This window comes from Lynx rufus, unplaced genomic scaffold (genome assembly GCF_022079265.1).
Source record: "Lynx rufus isolate CCGP_SWC_20201006 ecotype Redwood Valley unplaced genomic scaffold, mLynRuf1.p SCAF_3, whole genome shotgun sequence".
Taxonomy (NCBI): Eukaryota; Metazoa; Chordata; class Mammalia; order Carnivora; family Felidae; genus Lynx; species Lynx rufus.
Window position 1 is genome coordinate 163,381,106 of NW_025814845.1, and position 20,275 is coordinate 163,401,380.

Here is a 20,275-nt window from a genome sequence, read left to right on the forward strand (position 1 = left end):
GGTCAGATTATCTCTGTAAGATCTTTCTCTGGCTTTGTTATCAAGTGTCACTTTATCACTTGCTACCTCACAGGGGTTCAGTATGACCAAAATGCAGCTTGGCATTCTGAGCAGATTAGTATATTAAAAAGGATGCTCCTGTTGGGCTGACAAACCTCACAGCTCCCACTAGTATTAAAGTTGTCTCGTAGTGTGCTTTTTACCCCAAAGGGAAAACACTTTTTACTCTCTCATTACATGTTGTGTTTTCCCTTGGTGATCAGTGGAGATGTGTATCTGTGTCTGTGTGTGTTTGTAAGGATGTGGAGGAAAGTGTGCATAGGATTCAGTCTTCCAATTGAAAGCTAACCTCAATGGGGGATGGGGGTCTTCAAAACTTTACACTGGTTAGAACATACATTTTTACAGTTTAAGATTCAGATTGTTAAATTTTTCTGACAGTGGTTGCCTGAAACATAAGAAAATCCACAAACCAATATCCAAACAAAACCCAAAAATCTCTGTGGTGCCAAACAGTAAGTCGTCCTTAGTGTGACTCACAAGGCCATTGTGATTTGGAACCTGCCCTTGAGCTTCATGTCTTGCTGTGTCCTTCGCCTGGCCCCTCTCTCAGCCTTACTGAACTTGTGTAGTTTTCTGAATGTACCATAGTCTTCTTCTGTGCTATTGTACACTATTGAATATGCTGGTCAGCCTGCCAGTCCTCGCACATCCTGTATGGAATCTGCCTACTACACCGTTCTCCTCCTCAACATCGCTCAGATGCTTGCCTCTCCAGGCAGCTATTCTTAAGTCTCCCAAGCAGAAGTAGGGGTTTCTCACCAGCACCCCTGGCCTTAACCACAGTGCTGTAGCTGCTTGTTTCTGGGAAAGTCTGTGTTTTATTCATCTTTATGTACTGTAGTCTTTTACCAATAGTGGAAAGTGCTTTTTGAGGGATTGTTGAAGGAATGAGTGACTGAATTTATGGGTTAACAGAAGCATATCCCATTATTTACTATCCTCTTCCCCTTACTACCCTTGTGTCCCTGGAATGTTTGGAGGAAATGATATATCATTCAGATTTCACTGCCAAGGTTTGGACCTTGGGATGGGAGCTTAACTGACTGAACCACCCAGGTGCCCCTAGAATCTGTATTTTCTAAAGCTTTCCAGTTTCTACTGGCATAGACAAATACAAGTCAACTCGTGTCTATTATGGTAGAAAATTGTGACCTATATTGTAGGTCTTCTGATTCTTTTCTTGCTCTTCAGCCTGCTGTGGTTTATATGTAGTTCAGAAGTTCCACAGAAATATACATATCTTCCCCCAAATGTCTAATGACTCATGCTTACAGCCTATTTTGTAAAGCTAAAATGAATTTTTACCACTGACTAATTAGATGAGTTAGTCAAATAGAATAAATGCTTATAGGAGATGCAATTTCCCTGAAGCACAAAGCAGTTGATGTTGATGCTTTGAACATAGACTGTGATTCAATTTTTAAGACTAGGAAGTAGGAACCCTGTGTCATTAAATATCTTATTTAAGGTGGCACAAACTGAGCAGTGAAGCCAGAGTTAGACCGTGAGTCTCTGGCATAGATGTTGGCCAAACACAGAAGCTGTCAGCGACAGCCAGGAGACTGGGCGTGTCTGGCAGAGGGAAGGAAAATGTTCTAAGTATGAATTATGTTAGTGATTGGGATGTAGGTGTGATATGGTAAAGGGCTTTGCTAACCAGGAAGGTTATGAGGGGGTGGTTGTAGTCAGATTGAAGGTCATGGTATCTGATAAAGGGCTATGGGATCAATGTTTTAAAAATTCCAGTCATTATTATGCATTAGAAATGGATTTCTCCGGGTGCCTGGGTGGCTCAGTCGGTTGAGCGTCCGACTTCAGCTCAGATCATGAACTCGCAGTTTGTGAGTTCGAGCCCCGCATCAGGCTCTGTGCTGACAGCTCAGATTACTTAAGTGACTTACTGTCAAAATAGAGGATGTACTGCATTTACATTCCCCAACCCATGTCTATTTCTCAAACCTGCTTCGGATTCTGTGTGTCCCTCTCTCTCTGACCTTCCCCTGCTCACGCTCTCTCTCTGTCTCTCAAAAATAAATAAAAATGTTTAAAAAATGTTTTTAAATAAAAAAAAAAAGAAATGGATTTCTCAAGCAACAGTTAAAAAAAATCCTATTGCAATATTCTAAAAATTTCCTTGACTTAAATATTATATATGTTAATTTGAGTATTACCAGGCTTTTTACCAGAATATTCAAGAATCCCCATATCTCTGGATCCACAATGATGATTTCTAAAAATGAGTGATTAGATTCAGCCTCCAAGCATGTTTAATACCAGTGTAGAGCACAGCAAGAGTGGGGCTTGCACCAGAGCCCTGGCCTGTCTGACCAAAAGCAGGAATGCATTAAATGGCTAATGGGGCAGAGTGGGATGACATAATAATATAATAGTAGTAATGACAGTTATTAAGGTTATTGCTATTGCTGATATCACTGAGTACTTCCCATGTACCAAGCATGCATATTTGCATGTATTAATTTATTTAATCTCTACAACAGCTCTATGAAGAAATAGGTATTAATCCCATTTCTTAAAGATGAGGAAATTGCTGTCCATGAATGAATCAATAATACACTAATCTTCAAAGGTGAATTTTAAGACTGACTTTCCTGATATACTTTGGAAAGTTGATTAGCTTTCTGATGTGATCTTTATTGGTGGTTTTTCTGTCCTTGATAGTCAATCTTGAAAAGAAAGGAAGAACAGAAAAGAAAGAATTATAAACACACGTTTGATGGTAAAGTTACCTTTAAAGAGATTTACCATGACATGCTTTGAAATGCAGTGATTGCCCATCATCTTCGAGCATACCATTTGGAACCTTGAACTGGCTCCTTATTTAACTTCTATGAAGGTCTTAGTTCACTTGCCTGTAAAAGGAAATGGGTAAATGGCTTACCTCATTAGAAGGCTTTTTTTATTTGTCTTTATTTTTTGAGAGAGGTTAAGAGCGTGAGTTGGGGAAGGACATAGGGAGGAGGAGAAGCAATTCTAAGCAGGCTCCACACCCAGGGCAGACCTGACGTGGGGCTCAAACTCAACAAGGGGCTAGAGCTCACTATCGTGAGATCGGGACCTGAGCCAAAATCAAGTTGTACGCTGAACCAACTGAACCACACAGGTGCCCCTAGGAGACTTTTTTAGAACTAAGATGAAATTTGTGAATGTGGTTTGAGAAATAGACATGGGTTGGGGAATGTAAATGTAGTACATCCTCTATTTTGGCAGTAAGTCACTTAAGTAATTGTGTACAGACAAGCTCAGCGGTTGACCAGAGACAGTAACACTGTCACATATTCTCTGCTCTTTAACCTTTTAACTCCTTCTCATTGCTGCTACCTATATCTAAAGATATCTGCTTTTCCACAGCATCCTGGATGTACAGTGTATTGGCAGGAAGTTCCCCAGCTATTCGGAAACATGCCCCAACAATGGACACTCTGACTTCCCTCAGATGTTTGTTCTGGAATCCCTGCAGAACTCCCTACTATCTTAGTCCTCACTGCTGTTGTCTAGCCCCTTAAACTGTCTTTAGTTCAGGGAGACATCTAGTCTGTGTAATTTTTCACCATTGGTTTCTTAAAGTTATGGAAAGAGATGGATCTACTATTTCTTCATAACAGGCCACAGTCCTTGAAGAACTCAGGGTGAAAAAGAGATCTGTGTAGTTGGGGATCTCGAGGGGCACATTATGTGGTCTGGCCAACTCAAGGGCATAGAGAGAGGGAAAGTGCAGAGGCCAACTTCCAGGGCAGCCACATCTTGGGCCTTGTCATCTCCTGGAAGAGCCCTGCTTTTTCATTAAACTTACACATCATCAGAAATCCATTTTTCCCCATCACTTCTATTATTACTTCTGACTTCACTCTCCGCATTGTTCATTCATAGTCTGAGCCATTCCGTGCCCTTTGACCTTCCTTTCCTTAGGCCTTACTCCTCCCTTTCTAGCCTGGAGCCCATGATGGATTCCTTTGGCCACTTTCTTCCCAGCCCTCCACACCTGTCCTGCAGAGCCCAGTCCTAGATCACTGTCTTGCCCCCTCCTCCACCTGTCCTTTGTGCTGCTGGAGGAAAGCCCCTGAAGGTCTATGTGTGCTGATATCAGTACAAATTTCTGATCTCCAGCCTGGCTGCACTTTGTGCTATCTCCCATTCTCTGGCCACCATCCAGGCTCCCAGCACCCCTCTCAGGGCCCGTATCCACCCTCGGTCCCCTTATGACCTGGGAGGCCTGGCCTCCCTCCCACTTCACTTAGTGTTAGTTCTCATGCCTTTGTTTGGCTTCTTGCCCCAAACCTGCACTACCTGCCCCTTTGCTTTCTTATTTCTGCCCTGCTCTGGAGAGCAGGTGATACTGCTCTGTCCAAGGCCATGTCCTTTCAAGGCTGCTGGTCCCACATACCTCCCACTTTCTCATTCCATCTGTGTATCCTCATTGCCTACTTCTCTTTGTTCCTTCCTCTCAACATAGGAAGGGTTGTTTCTTTTTCCTATTTTTTTGTAACAAAAGAAAACACTGTCAACTCTGTAAGTTCCCTTAGCTACTGTTCTGTTGCATTCATTCCCTTCTTAGCCAGGCACCTTCCTTCCCTCCCTCCTGCCCTTCCTCTTTGCAAGGGATTTCCATTAGGGATGCAGACTTATTCTGGTTGTCCTGGTGCTTACCTTCTAGTGGTGGGAACATTAATGAATAGGCAGGTGATGGCTGAGAGGTGGCAGAGTGATGGGGCAGGGTGGGAGTGGGGAGCGAGACTAGAGAGGGCCTCTTTGAGGAGGTGGCTTTGTGAGAAGGATCCAGTTGTACCCTGGCCTGAGGGAAAGCATCCCAGGCAGAGGGGAAAGAATGGGCAAAGGTCCACAGGCAACAGTAACTCAACAACTTGAAGGAAATGAAAAGAAAATGTTCAACTCCCTCAACTCATTCCTGCCACTTCATCTGTCATCATCCTTCATGTCTGGCTTGCAGCCCTGTCCCTTCTCTGAAGCCCTCATTGGTGAGGTCACCAGTGATCTCATACTTGCCATCCCGTGGGTCAGTTTCATCCTTGTCGTACTTAACCTTGATGAGACTGGCACCACTGCAGTCCCGCACTCGCTGGCTGCCTGTGCCCTCTTCTGCCTTCTGTGATTTGTCTCACTTCTCCTGGCCTCTCCGCCTCCCTTGCTGATGCACACACATAACTCCTGTGGGGTTGGGACACCCCAGGCCTGCATCCCATGCTCCCTCTCCTCTCCTTACAGACGTCCTGAATGGTCTGACCCACACCCACAGCTTCAGCTTGCAGGCTGGGGACACCCACCTCTGTGTGTCCCAGAGAAGCCAGTCTGCTGCGCTTCAGTCCCCCTCCAGTGGCTCCTGAAATCAGCCTCTCCAAAGCTTGACTCAAAACCCTTTTCTCACCTGTGGTTGGAGTCACACTGCCTTTCTCCCTCTCCGTCACTTGCTGTCCCATTTTCTAACCACGTTTTCTTGAGTTTTTTCCACTTCTCATCTCCCCTGGCACTGTCACAGTTTAGGGCTTTGTCATTTCTTGCTGAATCATTGTGCTTCTCTCCTCATTGCAATCTGATCTCAATGCCTGTGGTCCCTCGATGCTCTGCTCCCCACCCCGCTGCTATAAGGTGATGGTGCTGAAGTGGTCCCCGTCTCCCCTGTTAACAACCCTGAGCTTCAGGTCAGAGTTCATTCCCATGAGGATGACCTAGTGGGCTGGCATGGTGTGCCCTACCTGAGTCCCCCCAGCTTCACTTCCTACCTCTGTCCCAGACCTAGCTTTTTGCACTCCAGCCTTGCTGAACTGCCTCAGGTTTGCCATACATAACACATTGGTTTTTGCTTTTTTCTATCTCTTAGCTTATGCTGATATCTATCCAGAGAATGCCCTCTCTGATTTTGCGGTCTTGGCAAACACCCACTCAGTCTTCAGTTCTGGTGAAACATCTTTTATCAATCTGTTCGCACCTTCCAGCAGGTAGACACTTCCTCCTTTCTGTTCCCTTACACCTTAGGTAGACTCTCTTAGGTGCTTATCATACATTTATGGCTGTGCTGTTTACCTATCTACCTTTCTCTCTGAAAGCACAGCGATTATGTTCATTTTTATATTTCTAATATAAAACACAATCCACAGTAAATAACGCCCATAGGAAAAATCAGTAAGGATCAAAATAACCATGTCACATGAATATGAAGCCCGTCAGGCTGGCGGGGACCTGGTGAGGATCCCAGCCCACCGGGGCGCTGGAATCATAACATGCCTTTGCTTTTCATTTATTGTCTGACATCTGAGAGGTTTCATGAAGTGACAGGTAGGTTGTAGTCTTGTGGGGGGAAAATGCCTCTGAAAAGAAAGTCAACTGTTAGTAGAAGTGATAAAATAAGGAGGAGCTCTAAGTAAAGTGAGATTCTTAGAAATTTCTGATAGATTAAGAACCAGGTGATGAATTTGCATAGCTCTATAACAAGAACAAATACATACCAAATGCAATAAATAGAAGTAAGACGAGGCAATTCAGGAGTTGTTTCAGCAAGGGCATCAGTCAGTGCAACTGTTTCTTATCAGACGAAAGAAATGTTTGATGAAGGCCGAAAACCACAATAAACTTGAGTTGGGACACATCCAGAAGTTACTGTGAACGGATGCACTGTGATGCAGCAGAAAGCAAGGCGCATACAGACATTACCCTACCTGAGGAAGAGCTTTAGAGTGGTCACTTTTTATTCGGTTTTTATGGGGAGAATTTCTTACGTAGAGTACCTGAGCATTTGAAGGTTTAGGGCATTCTCAGGAACATCTCTTTCACAATGTCAGATGTCTACTATTTTCCCTAAGAAAACAGAGCCGGCAACAGATGGCACTGTAATAATGTCTCGTTTATCCCACAGGGTCTGGGAATGAGGTACATATTCCTGCTAAGCAGAATTTTCTAACTGAAAATCACTAAAGCACCAGAATAGTTAAAAATTAATGTTAGGAGTAAAATCTTTCTCGGGTATTTCTGTTTGTGTTCTTGAATAGGAGTAAGGAGAATATGCTCTTACAGTGATATATTCAAGGCAAGTTACATGAGTGTTTTTTCTTTATATCCAGTGTCTCAGACATTTTAATTAAAAAACAAATAATGTTCTGCCTCCCCCGCACTGTTGTCAGGAGACCACTAGGTACTACTGTCAGCATTTCTGCCAGTTCTAGATTCCCTTTTCCCATATACTCTTCTTTTGTTGGTAGAAAGATTTTTTTATGAGAATTCCTCTTAAAATTTACTACTTTGAATGTGTTGTAGACTATGAATTTAGATGATTATTGTTTAATAACTGTTACAATTGTGTGTGAAAGTAAAAGAAAAGTTCTAAGGGTGGATGTGAAGATTATCTGTGGGTAAATGAGCCAAACAGTGGTTTTTATGACAGACTTTATATTGTTTATTCTGACTTCTGCATGGTCCTGCATCTCTGCTCTGCTCTGAGCTGTTAATGTCGAATATGAAAAGTGACCTCTATGGAGCAAACCCTCACACGTGGTATGTTCCAGTCAGGCATTAAAAAGTGTGGTGAACACAGGCAGATCACAACTGCCCTGTGACTCAGTTTATTCACCTGTAGAATGACAAGGCTGGCCTAGATGATCTCCAAAGTCCTTAGGGGCCAAAAAACTTAGTTCAGCAATGAAAAGTTTAAAATCTCTGAAGACCAGAGTGTTTGAAGGATTGAATGGCCACTTTGGATTGAGAACGTCATGGGAATCCTCCCAAAGGAGGAGGATCAGATTTAGGAGGGCAAAAAAGGTAGACTGGTGGGGAAATGTGTCTTGAGAAAATTCAAGGCCTTTTCAGCAGTTATTGTGGTAAAGTATACGTAAAATTTACCATTTTAACTATTTTTAAGTGTACAGTCCAGTGACATTAAGCATATTCACATTATTGTGTCACCATCACACTACCCATTTCTAGAACCTTTTCATCATGTCAGACTGAAACGCTGTGCCCATTATATACTAACTCCCCATTTCCTGCTCCCCCAATCCCTGGTAACCACCAGCCCGCTTTCTGTCTCTAGGAATTTGAATAATCTAGATTCCTCATATAAGTGGACCCATACAATATCTGTCCTTTTGTGTCTGGCTTATTTCACCAAACACGTGGTTTAGGGTTCATCCATGTTGTGGCATGTGTCAGAATCCCATTCCTTTTTAAGGCTGGGTCGTAGTCCATTGTGTGTGTCTACTGTGTTGTGTCCATTCATCTCTTGGTTGAGGTTTGGGCTGTTGCCATCTTTTAGTATTATAAGCAGTGCGTGTATGAACATGTGTGCACAAGTATCTCTTCAAGTCTCTGCTTTCATTTCTTTTGGGTACATACCCAGAAGTGGAACTGCTGGATCATATGTTGATTCCATGTTTAGCTTTTTGAAGAACTGCCAAACTCTTCTCCATTGTGGCTGTACCATTTTCCCACCAGCTTTTCAGGAGGGTTCCAGTTTCTCCAAGGGGAAAAAGTAGTTGTAAATGCTCATTGTGAAGCAGCTTGCCTAGAGCCCATATTTCTCGTGAGGCAGGGATAAGGCCTGCAGTTAGGATAGCACACTGAGGTCACATTATGGAGGGTCTTGAAGGCCTGGACATGGGGTTGGTACTTTATTCTCTAGGCTCTAAGAAGCTTGTGAGAGAGAAGCAGGATTAGAATGGTACTGTAGGAAGGCTGAGGGCCACAGGATATGTCAGAATGGATTGGGTCCTGGAAGTAGGACACGGGTTGGCAGAGGATTGTAGTTATTGTGCTGGGAGACCTGACCCAGGCTCCATGTGGGAAGGTAGGGAAGGCAGGGATGACAGTGGAGAAACTTCTGGGATCAGCAGTGCAGGACTGGGCCACAACCTAAGCACATATATTGAGTGAAGGTAGCAGGAGTGTGAGGGTAAGGAGTCATACCTCCTTGACCTCCAGCATCTTGATTTCTGAGGTCCTGTGTTGAGGACAGGTTGTAGAGAGGGGGCCTATGTCTGGTTAGCTCCTGGCCTGCTAAAGGGACAGCCATTTGCCGCAGACCAGGGAACTATACTTTGGATGCCTGGAGGTATCCCCATGTAGTTGGTCATCCTAGAGTCTGGTGCCCTTGAGTAAAATAAGATTTTACTTACAAGCACTAAGAACCTTGCTCAGGAAACAGAAACACGAAACTGAAAGTAAACTTAGCATCTATGGAGAGAAAGAAGGGGAAAGAGGGTGCCAGTTAGGGTATCTAAACCAAAATCTAAGCTCGCTGCGAAGTTCTTATTTTGATCTCTAATTAACATAATGCATAAAAATGATGCAATCCTATGCAAAGCTGGTTTGCTTTGCATTTGCTGGTGTGCATGCCACCTCACTGGCTGAAAAATCATTTCTGTCTCAGGAGGCTTCTGTCCCCCTTTTCTCTCAGCCCCTTTGTGTTTCCACCACTGAAGATTTCCAGGAGGCACAGGGATCCATGAAGGAGCGGTCCTTTGTGTTACAATCAGACTGAGGGGGCCTGTGTGCAGGCGTGGGAGGATGTGCCTGCGGGTGTGGTGGGTGGGTGGCTAGGTGTGGGTTTTAGTGGACACAGGTTGCAAGAGAGTTTTAAATAACTTATTTAAAATAGAGGGAATTAAGAGATCTGAATCAGATTTATAAGACATCATTAATTTAATTAGGCAAAGTATGGGGAAATACGCTACAAAGTTGATGTAATAACTGTTTCGAGTCATGGGATGTAGAAGACGATGAGGAAGCAGCTGACATTGTGGTGAGCAAGATTAGCCTGGCTGCTCTGGCCTTCCCAGTAAGGAGTGCCAGGCCTGGAAACCATTTTAACAAAGCTGCCACCCTGTCGCACCAGGCTGATGATACATGCTCTGCGAAAGGCAGCTCCTCTTATGTGCTTGAGAATCATTATGATAAGAACTATTACATTCTCTGGGTTCTTTGTAAGTAGATGTCCATCTTCTCAGATGGGTTTGTGTATGTTTCTACCTGTATTCTCAAATATGTGGGTTCAGATGTTTTATGATTCTTATCCCTACCTAATGCTAAGAAAGTGACTCAGTTAAAAAACAATCTTTGGCTCACATACGTTTTTATCTGCATGTTAAACTGTCAGCAGCCTTTTGCAGGTTTCTTGCTGTGTGAAAAAGGTATGCTTGCTGACCCCAATAACAGAAGTTTGACAAGGCACAGCCAGCGACCCCTGGCAGGCCTGTTTCAGCTGTGCAGACACGCTCCGTTAGCAAATGCAAACTCCTTGCTGACTCGCCCAGCCTTATTTTTGCCCTGGAATTTGGTGGTTTCCCCAGCTGCCGTAGACAACAGTTAGAGGTGGGGAAGAGGCTGTTTCCTCCACAAGCACTAATTGCCTGAAAGAATTAACAGACTTTGAAGGGAACCACTTCACATTTTCAGAGAAGTCCTTTGAGCTTCCCAAGAAATGAACCTTCTTCTTTCTTCCATGAATGACCCCTGCAGGGACTCTGGATTCTGTTCCAGCATGAGCTCAGCAAAACCTCTCTCAGCTGCCCTGATTCTCAGAGCCATTGAGCAGTATGCCCTGTTACCCAAGGAAGCGATGGAGACTTCCGAAGAGAAGTCAGTCCTTGTAACTCTGCTCTGGTCCTTAAATCATCCGGACTGGCTGCCAGCAGGTTGCGCATTTGGAATCTTGAGGCAGGCCCTTGGGACAACTGTGAGAAATGAGACTACCTTGAAAATCCGCAGTACCAAACTCCACCTCTCTGTGGCACCTGAAGGAGATCCAGACTTTGAACAGGATCAAAGAGGCTGTAAACAGGAAAAGGGCTGTAAAAGGAAAAGCTCCTACTCTGCAGAGAGTGGGGAAGAGAACCCAGCAGTGTTTGTGGAGAAGTCCTGTTATGCCCACAAGAGAAGAGGGACTGAGGAAGAAAGGAGGGGTGCTTTATCAGAGGTGTCGAGAGCTATGACTCCCCCCAGGCGGGTATTTCCCTGAGATGTACTTTTGTAGCTTCTCCCAAGACTGGAAGGTGCATTCTAGCTAATGTGGGGATTAAGAGGAGGGAAGAAAGATGGAATAGAAAACATGGCAAGTCAGAGGTGAAAGATAACGGAGCTTATCTGGTGATTGGCTGGATTTTTGCAAGAGTTTCTTCTGACTATAGGAAAAACATACACAATACCAGTGATGTCAGGCAGGCAATGGGACCTAGGCAGCAGGGAATCGTTTGCTTATTTGATAGAAAAATTCTGTTGGATCAGGCCTTTAGGAGGTTCATCCTGAGAGTTGACAGGTCACAACTTCAACCTGACAAATAAGACCGTGGTGTTTTAGTACAAGTGACATGGTGTAGAGCTCATTTGGGGGCAGGGTGTAAATAGATCTCCCAAGTAGCCTGGCTCTGGAGCACTGGGCTGTGCTGCTCCTCAGAGTTAGGAAGGACAATATGAAATTAAATAAGATGTGTGCCTGCCATTGTGTTGGGTATTTTATGTGTCGTGTGCTTTAATGCTTCCAGAAACTTGCACAGCGCCACTCTAAAGTATCCCCAAAATTGCTATGGTCAGTTCATCTGAAATGGCTATAATATCTAAGAGATAATTTTAACATTCTTTTAAAATTAAGTAGGTAGAGGGGCGCCTGGGTGGCGCAGTCGGTTGGGCCTCCGACTTCAGCCAGGTCACGATCTCGCGGTCCATGAATTCGAGCCCCGCGTCAGGCTCTGGGCTGATGGCTCAGAGCCTGGAGCCTGTTTCCGATTCTGTGTCTTCCTCTCTCTCTGCCCCTCCCCCGTTCATGCTCTGTCTCTCTCTGTCCCAAAAATAAATAAACGTTGAAAAAAAAAATAAAAAATAAATAAAATTAAGTAGGTAGAATAATTATAATATTTATCTAATCATCTTGCTGAAAGTGTGGATAATAGCAGAAAAGAAAAAAAAAAGCACACCATTCCACATCACAGCCAATCCTATTTTGGCATATTTCCTTACAGTCCTTTTTTGAATGCCTCTAGTATAAATACAGTTTTGTATCTGACATTACAAACTTTTTTCCATGTTTATGAAGCTCTTCAGAAATGTGATTTTTAAATTGATGGTATTTTGATTTTGGGGGGGATTTTTTAACACAGGAGCATTTGGGGTTTTCTAATAGTTATTATATGTAGAGATTTCATCTTAATTTAATGTTTTCAAAAGTGCATTTTGTGCTAGATCTCAGCTATAAAAAACACTCAGCAGCCAAGGTTAATTTTTGAAACTATCCTTGTATTTCTGTTGACAGGGATCTACCGCACCGAAAGGGATAAAGGCACTCTGTATGAGCTCACCTTCAAAGGGGAGCAGAAGCACGAATTCAGACGACTTGTGTTGTTTCGACCATTTGGCCCTATCATGAAAGTAAAACAAGAAAAGCTCAACATGGCCAACACACTCATCAACGTTATCGTGCCACTGGCAAAGAGGGCGGACAAGTTCCGGCAGTTCATGCAGAATTTCAGGTTTGTTTGTTGGTACATGCCTCCCTTCCTCACTGTGGTGTGTGTTAAATGCTGATATCATTTCCCGGTGTTTCCTGCATTTCCTCTGCCCAATACAAAGGCCCCTTTCTCTTCTTGTTCAACTGTTTTCTTCACATAAAGTTTATCATTTGTATTTGCCTTTCCCTAAAGCAACCAGAAAACTGCCAGACAAGCAGATTTACTTTAAGAAATGAAAATTCGGAAGGGTGGCTTTTCATCAGGATCTGCAAAGATGGCTCACTGCCTGCTGTGTTCAGGCCTAGCTTGAGTTTGGGCTCAGGTTTGGGGACAGCCAGGGGCATGAGTGAGGCCTCTCCCAGACTCTGGAAAGCCATCATCCCCATGGCCCGTGGACTTGGATAGAGGATGTGCGCCTCCAGCTGCAGGAAGCCTTAGTTAGTTGTCCTGCTCCTGCAGCGGCTGCCATGGGTTGAATCGGAATCCATTTTTTATTCTAACCTACATCTCCTCGGAGATTAAATTTAGAATTATGCCAAGAAGTTTCCAAGCGTTCATTTTTGTAGCTACTCAAGAAGACGAAGTGCGATTTTATTTTCAGATGCAGTAATGTAGTTTTTACATATGTGTCTTCAAGCTCTCTATTGTGCAGTGTTGGCTCTTGTAAGCTGTTACGACTAACATTTCCTACGTTGGTCAGGATTAATTAGCTCACTTAGCTAGCCAGCTTATTTTAAACATTATATGTGTTAATATGTGTCTAATTATAATCTTGGAAGATCAAAATTTATTTTTAATCTTTTATCATTAAATTCACATTATTAAAAGCTGGTAATGCTCAGTAGAAGGGTGTGGTTGATACTTCTCAGAATTCTAGATAATGAATGAAGTCTTTTTAAAGTTTTACATTTGAAGACCAGCCCTTCTCTAAATAAATTTTAGGGTCAGAATTCAACAGTTTTAGAAGAGACTTTTGTAAATCACCTGGTCATCCCTGACACATGTTCTCTGTGCCATGTAACTGCCTCCTTCACCAGGCAGGCTGCTCTGTTGTTGACCAGCTTCAGATATAAAGCTGGCTATTATTTGGACCTGTAGTCCACCTCCCTGTGATTTATACTCTGTGGGTCTAGTTTTAGCCTCTGAGGAAATGACTGAACTAATCCATTTCTTCTTATACATCATAGTTTTAGATCTTTAAAGACAGCTATCAGAATGTCTGTTGTCTTTTCTTCTCCAGGTTCGGGAGTTGTGCCTTCAGTTGTGACACCATGCGGAGTAGGGTGGGCTGATCTTTTCAACTGTTCCTGATTTGTAGGTCCCCTCTGCGACCATCACTTGAGTGTTGGCAGTGTCCTCTGACTCCAGTAGTAAAGTGTCTATGGAGCTTTAGCTACTCGCAGCCTTCCTTCAGTGTTTCTGTGTTCCCTGCATTCTCTTTAGGATGTCAGAGTGCTGCTGGTTGATTAAGCATGATTTCCTGAGAAGGACTGAACCTGTGGTTGACACTGAGCATTAAGTCAAATCATTGCTCCCAGCAGCTGGTGTGCCCATTTCTAGCACTAGTTGACAGTGAGTTTCTTTGGCTAGGAAGCTGCCCAGAGCTTGCCAGATTATGGGCCCTGAAATCTGTGTCATCCAGTCATGAAGGCCAGTCACTGTGCGTGCTGGGCTTGGCAAGGTAGAGCTTGTGCTAAAGGAGTGTCTGCTCAGTCCTCTGCATGGGACTCTGGGGCCTGGAGTATCAGGATTCTCTTGGTTACATATGACCGGATTGCAAATATTTAATAATAGGAATAAAACTAGAAGGGAAATATGTTGAAAAAGGTAAAATGACTAGTTTACCAGTCTCCAACATTGAGATGATGAAATGAAATGTAATGTTAATGTTACATTTCTAGTTAAAACATCTAGTTCATGTTTTAAAATGTGGTACATAGGCAGGAGAGGGTGGGTGGGAAGGCTTGCTACTTGGGTAGGATATTTGGAAGGCCTGTGTATGCCAGACACTTGACCAGATATAGGGGTAAAGAGATGAGCTCCAGAGATGGTGCCTGCATTCAGGGACTAGCATGCACTTGAAGGGAGCTAGGAGCTCCAGGAGAAATGGAGACCAGGGGCAGTGGGCCATAAGAAAGCCTTCCCAGGACAGAGGACACTCAGAAACTCTAGGGGTTTCTGAGTGTGTTGGGTCTCTGAAAAAATGAGATGAGAAAGGGTACTCAATCCTGAGAGTATTTAATTCTGTGTCAGAACTAGTAGAGGTGGATTTCAAAGCAGCCAGCAGAGAATGGATTGTTCAGTGTATGGCCTTAGGACAACTAATCATAGCAGAAAAAATTTAATTCTTATTGCATACCAGAACTCAAAGTAAACACCGCTCAATTAAATATTTAAATAGAATTAATATAAATATAAGAGTATTGGAGAAAATACAAGGGTCTATTTATTGAATATTTGATATTGTCTTTATGAAATCCCTTCCATCCCAAGATTAGAAGATACTAACTCTGGTTGGCCCTGAAGATGGCATCATGAGTGACTTTTGTTTCCTTCTTTTGAATTCTGGTTTGTAAATTTTTATGTAGTTACCATATGTTTTATGTTTTGTTTAAAAATTCAATGAAAGATTTTATTTTTGGCTGTTATAATTTAAACATAGATTTTTAGTTTATAAAAGTGATATATAGCTATTATAAGATATTTAAACAATACAGAACACAAGGAATGAATTATTTAAAAACTCCCGGCCTTCCCTCCCCCAATTAATCATTCTTAACATTAATTAAACTCCATTATAGGTACTTTTCTTTGAATATATGCACATAGAAGAATAACTTGCTAACTAGAAATAATTTAATATAACATGAGATATACTATATATTCTGCTTGTAATTAAATAATTACAATTTTACCTGAATTAATTTATAGAAACAAATCTGAAGTATAACTGAAGAAATTTCTGGTCTTTAAGAAAATGTTTCTCACTTGAATTCTCTCTCTCCCTCGCTCTCTGCCCCTCCCCCATGCTGTCCTGGTCTCTGTCAAATAAATAAACTTAAAAAAAAAACAAAAAGAAAATGTTTTTCTGCTGTAAGAGGTAATTAGTTCTGAAGAGATCTCTGTAAAAATTTTTTTAAAAAAAGGTTTCACAAAACAAAATATTGGAATTACTATGTATTTTTTTGCTGCGTATTTTTAACTTTAGAACAGATTGACTGGAAAATTACAATAACAAGAGGAAATCAGCAGTTATACTTTCTCCCTCTCCTACATCCCATTTATTGTTTTTACCTCATCAGGGTTTGCAGCCTTTACGTTCTGTTTTGTAACCACAGAGCTGGTATTTGGGTGGGTTTTGTGTCCTTGCCAGCAGCCCTGGCAGGAGCGGCTGCAGTCCTGAGGTCATGGTTGGCTATGGTGCACAGGCAAGAAAGGTTTTCTAGAAGCATTGTAAATTAGAGGCCCCTGGGTGGCTCAGCTGGTTTGGTGTCTGACTTTGGCTCAGGTCATGGTCTTGTGGTCTGTGAGTTCGAGCCCCGTGTTGGGCTTTGTGCTGTCACCTCAGAACCTGGAGCTTCCTTCAGATTCTGTGTCTCCTTCTCTTTCTGCACCCCTCTTGCTCTTGTTCTGTCTCTCAAAACTAAATAAACATTAAAAAAATTATAAAAAAGAAGAAGGGTTGTAAGTGCTTGAGAGTAGAGTCTGCTTATGGTCATTTTAGTTTAAGGATCACTTGGCTGGACTTAAAATCCTCAGGACACTCTTTCCTCAGGACGTTGTAGACATTCCTCTGGCATCCAGTGATACTGTGGAGAAGTGTCAGGACGACTTTTTTGGTCTCTCCCGAGAATGACTTCCTTTTGCCTGAAGAATTCCTTCTTTAGTCTTGAATCCTAATAGCTTAATCAGGACAGGTCTCCTCTCAGTGTCTGTTGTTTTCTCTGAGATTTTCCTGTGCTTAATCGAGTTTTCTTTTTTGTTTTGTGGATTCTTCCATGTCAGGAAAATTTTTTGGTGTTTTAATTGTGAATACCTCTCCTGCTCGGCTTGTTGGTGTCTCTGCTTTACAGACACAGTTGCGTATTTCACAGACCTCCCCCATTTATCAGCTTCTCTCTGTTTTGTAATCCTTCGTCTATTATCTGCTTTTACACAGCCTTTCCTTTTAGGTGAGTAATTTGGTTTTCAGATGTCTCTATTTTGTACCTTGCTATTTTTAGTTTATCACTTTTGTCTGTTCGGGCTCTCAACTCACTTTCTCAGCACAGAATGTGCCTTTTAATCTGTTGTTTTTGTCATTGCTTCTTTGAATTTTTTATTGAATTCACATTATTAAGGAAGTGTGAAACATTTGTAAGACGTTTTCTTCTGTTTGAATTGTATTTTCTTCCAGACTAGGTTTTTTTTTTTTTTAATGCTATTGCTTTCTTATTAATATCTTTTTCTTTCTTCCTTAAACTGTGTTACTATTCCTGAAGCACAGTTGCTGTGAGGTGTCTCTTCAGCCTCCTTCTGCATGGCATGGAGATGGCCACACAGGCCATTTGCTCTGACTTTGTGTGGATGGGTTCTCCTTGCCTACCTCCCCAACTTGATGGAGAACTGTTTGTATCCCACTCCTGGCTATGTTCTGAGGGTAGTGTATTTGTTTTATTTGCTGTATTTGCAGTCTCCCAAGAACACGGGAAGGAGAGAAAGAACTCAGTGGAGGCTTTGTACAGCTTTTGTTGAAGATTCCCAATTCCTGTGGCTCTTCTGTGCCCTGGGATGGATGTGAGCTGTGCTAGGCTCACTCTGTCTAGTGGTGGATGGGTCTTTGTACTAGAGTGGAAGATGATTTGGCTCTCAGAACAGGCCCTCATTGGAGGGCTAAGGCCTGGAACATCAGAGAGAATCAGCTCTCTTTGCTTACTTTTCTTACCTTCACCTATTGTCTTCAGCAGCTCTTTCCACTCCCACAAATCAAAAAGAGGAAAGAAGATACAGTTTTGGCCTTTTGTTTAATGATTGGCTCTGTGTGTGTGTGTGTGTGTGTGTGTGTGTGTGTCTGTGTTGTGGGGGTACATGTAAGATGCTTCATCTGTCAGCATCTCCCATCCTTTCTCCTCTTTCTGCTTTTAAGAAGGATCTGCACTAACTGTGGTCACCTTTTTTTTTTTTAAGTATTTATTTTGAGAGAGAGAGCACACACACACACAAGCAGGGGAGGGGCAGAGAGAGAGGGAGAGAATCCCAAGCAGAGTCCACCCTGTCAGTGCAGAGCCTGACACACTGCTTGATGCCACGAATGTGAGATCATGACCTGAGCCTAAATTAAGAGTTGGACGCTTAACTGACTGAGCCACCCAGGTGCCCCTGGTCATCTTTATTCTTTTGCTCCTGCCCACTCCACCTTTTTTACAGGTGTTAGTTCACAAAGTGTAATGAGAACAGCCTTACCGTCCTTCTCTACTTTCCACACAATGTGGAGAGACCACATATTCTGCTTTGGCTCTTCCTTCACCGAGATCCTGAAGTGGGAGTTGGGGCCCCCTGTCTCTCCCCAGACCAGCCATTCCTTGGAGCCACTTTATCACTGCCCTGGCTGCTTCCCTAGCTCTTCTGGAGGAAGTGTCTAGGACTGGAAGCCACATGAGGGGAGAATAGAATCTTCCGTTTCTTCCACTGTCGTCTTTGAAGATTATGTCATGTTCATTAGTCATTTATTGGTAGCAATACTTGATATTTGCCACTATTTTTGGTACCTGGTTTGCAGTGATCACTATATGAGATTAATTTATTTAAAACATTATCCTTCCACTGCATGTCCTTTAAAATGTAAATGCCCTTTGTTCTGATCCATTTGAATGAGGAATCTTTTACAAGTTGCTTCATATATCTGGGCTTTTGTATCTTCTGTAAAATCTAAGTACTGGTCCAGATGGATCCCCTTGCAGCCCTGACACGCCTTATGACACATAGATTTAGGGCTTTGTTTTGTTTTTCACTTCAGCATTGTTTTGCTAATTACTTACCTAGAAGAGACCTAAATGGCTAAGAATTATAACAAATATGCCTTCTTGGACAGAAGAAAGAGATGTAGAACCTGGAATTCCCCAGAGAGAGTGGCCCGTAGGGAAGACTGGGTCTGAGGAATCAGATCACTTGGGGTGATGACCAGGCATGGGGTAGAATCTGCAAGGAACAAAGGCCAAGTTTTCATGCTCCAGACCTGTGTTGGGTATGGGTCCTGGGGACAAAATTGATTCCTGGGTACATAGAGTATATGGACTAAGATATTTACTCTCATTATTTTATTTTATTTATTTAAAAAAAATTTTTTAATGTTTATTTACTTTTGAGAGAGAGAGACAGAGGGTGAGCAGGGGAGGTACAGAGAGAGAGAGAGAGAGGGAGACACAGAATCTGAAGCAGACTCCAGGCTCTGAGCTGTCAGCACAAAGCCCGACGTGGGGCTTGAACCCACAAACTGCAGATTCATGACCTGAGCCCAAGTCGGATGCTTAACCAACTGAGCCACCCAGGCACCCCTAGTCTCATTATTTTAATCATCTCAACTAACCCTAAAAATTATTTGTATTTACAAAAACTAAAAATTCAATAAAACCATTTTTATAAAGGTCAGTGGAGAAAGACTCATTAAAAATGTAGAATGTACCTGGAAGCTGGGACTAAAGGCAGATTGCAGATTGTCAAAAATGTCAGCTCCAAAGTTGCTGGCAGACAAAGGGAAGAGGGGAAAACTAAGGCTAGTTTACCTCAGCCCTCAGTAGTTATTGGAGAGAAGGGTGTTATTTGTTGGGGGAGAAAAGCTTCTTCCTAGCACTATATCTTAATGGTCTTTATTTAAGAGGCAGTAAGCATTAAATGAGTGATATTCCTAGGATTTACAAGAAATTATGAAGCCAGAGCTTCAATATTGTCATCTCCCTGAGTAGGAGTGCAGTTCACAGGAGCAACAACCCCCCAATCTGGCTGCTGGCTGCTGCTTTGTGACTGGTGTGCTCAGTGACTCCACTGTTGTTCATGGAGATGCGATGCCTTTTTACCCTGGCAGGCTTGTTCTCCCTTGCTATCGACCTAGTCCTGGCCCATGGGGGAACCTCACGGTTTCCACATGCTGTTTCCCTCCCAGGAATGCCCCACATGCCTCACCTGGGGTCTGGGGGACTTCATCATCAGGATTCCTTTACCTGTGGCCAAGAATAGAGAGAGCGTACCCAGGAACCTTGCTTCACATTTAGCCCCTGTTTGTATCTGTTTCCCTTTGACCAACAGCATGTTAACTTAAAACCTGATGCCTCCTCCTCTTCCTCCTCCTCCTCCATCCACTTCCTTGTCCTCCTCGTGCTCTTCTTCTTTTTCTTTAATCACCTGATGTCCCTTTGAAATTATTCTTGTATTTGCTTTTTGGCTGTTTAGTTTCCCTTGGCTTCTGGGTTATTGGGTTTAAGCTCATCAGTTATTTCATGGTGTAGTTAGTGATAGCAGGAAGAAACTCATAATAACAAAGCTTTAGATTGTCTTTGCATCCTTATTTCTGAGCCTGTCCCAGAAAAAAATAGATTTTTATTCAAATGATTTTTTTATGATTTTTAAAAATCTTTCCCAGTTCATTTCAAGTTTGCTTGATTTTTATTTTGACTACTTCCAGCTGGTCTGAGAACCCTTTTTCGTGTTGCTATGATTCTCCTCAGACTTTAGTAGTTCTTTTTTTTTCTTCTTTATGTTCTTTCTTACTCTTCTCT

General features: G+C 42.7%; 1 protein-coding gene across 1 annotated transcript in view; it reads left to right on the forward strand.

Annotated features, from left to right (window-relative positions):
• The window catches only part of CSGALNACT1 (chondroitin sulfate N-acetylgalactosaminyltransferase 1), a 342,441-nt gene that overhangs the window by 284,452 nt on the left and 37,714 nt on the right, over positions 1 to 20,275 (forward strand). The window contains exon 4 of the mRNA XM_047091964.1: positions 12,329 to 12,545. Coding sequence (XP_046947920.1) covers positions 12,329 to 12,545 — 217 coding nt within the window. The remainder of the gene's footprint in view (positions 1 to 12,328; positions 12,546 to 20,275) is intronic.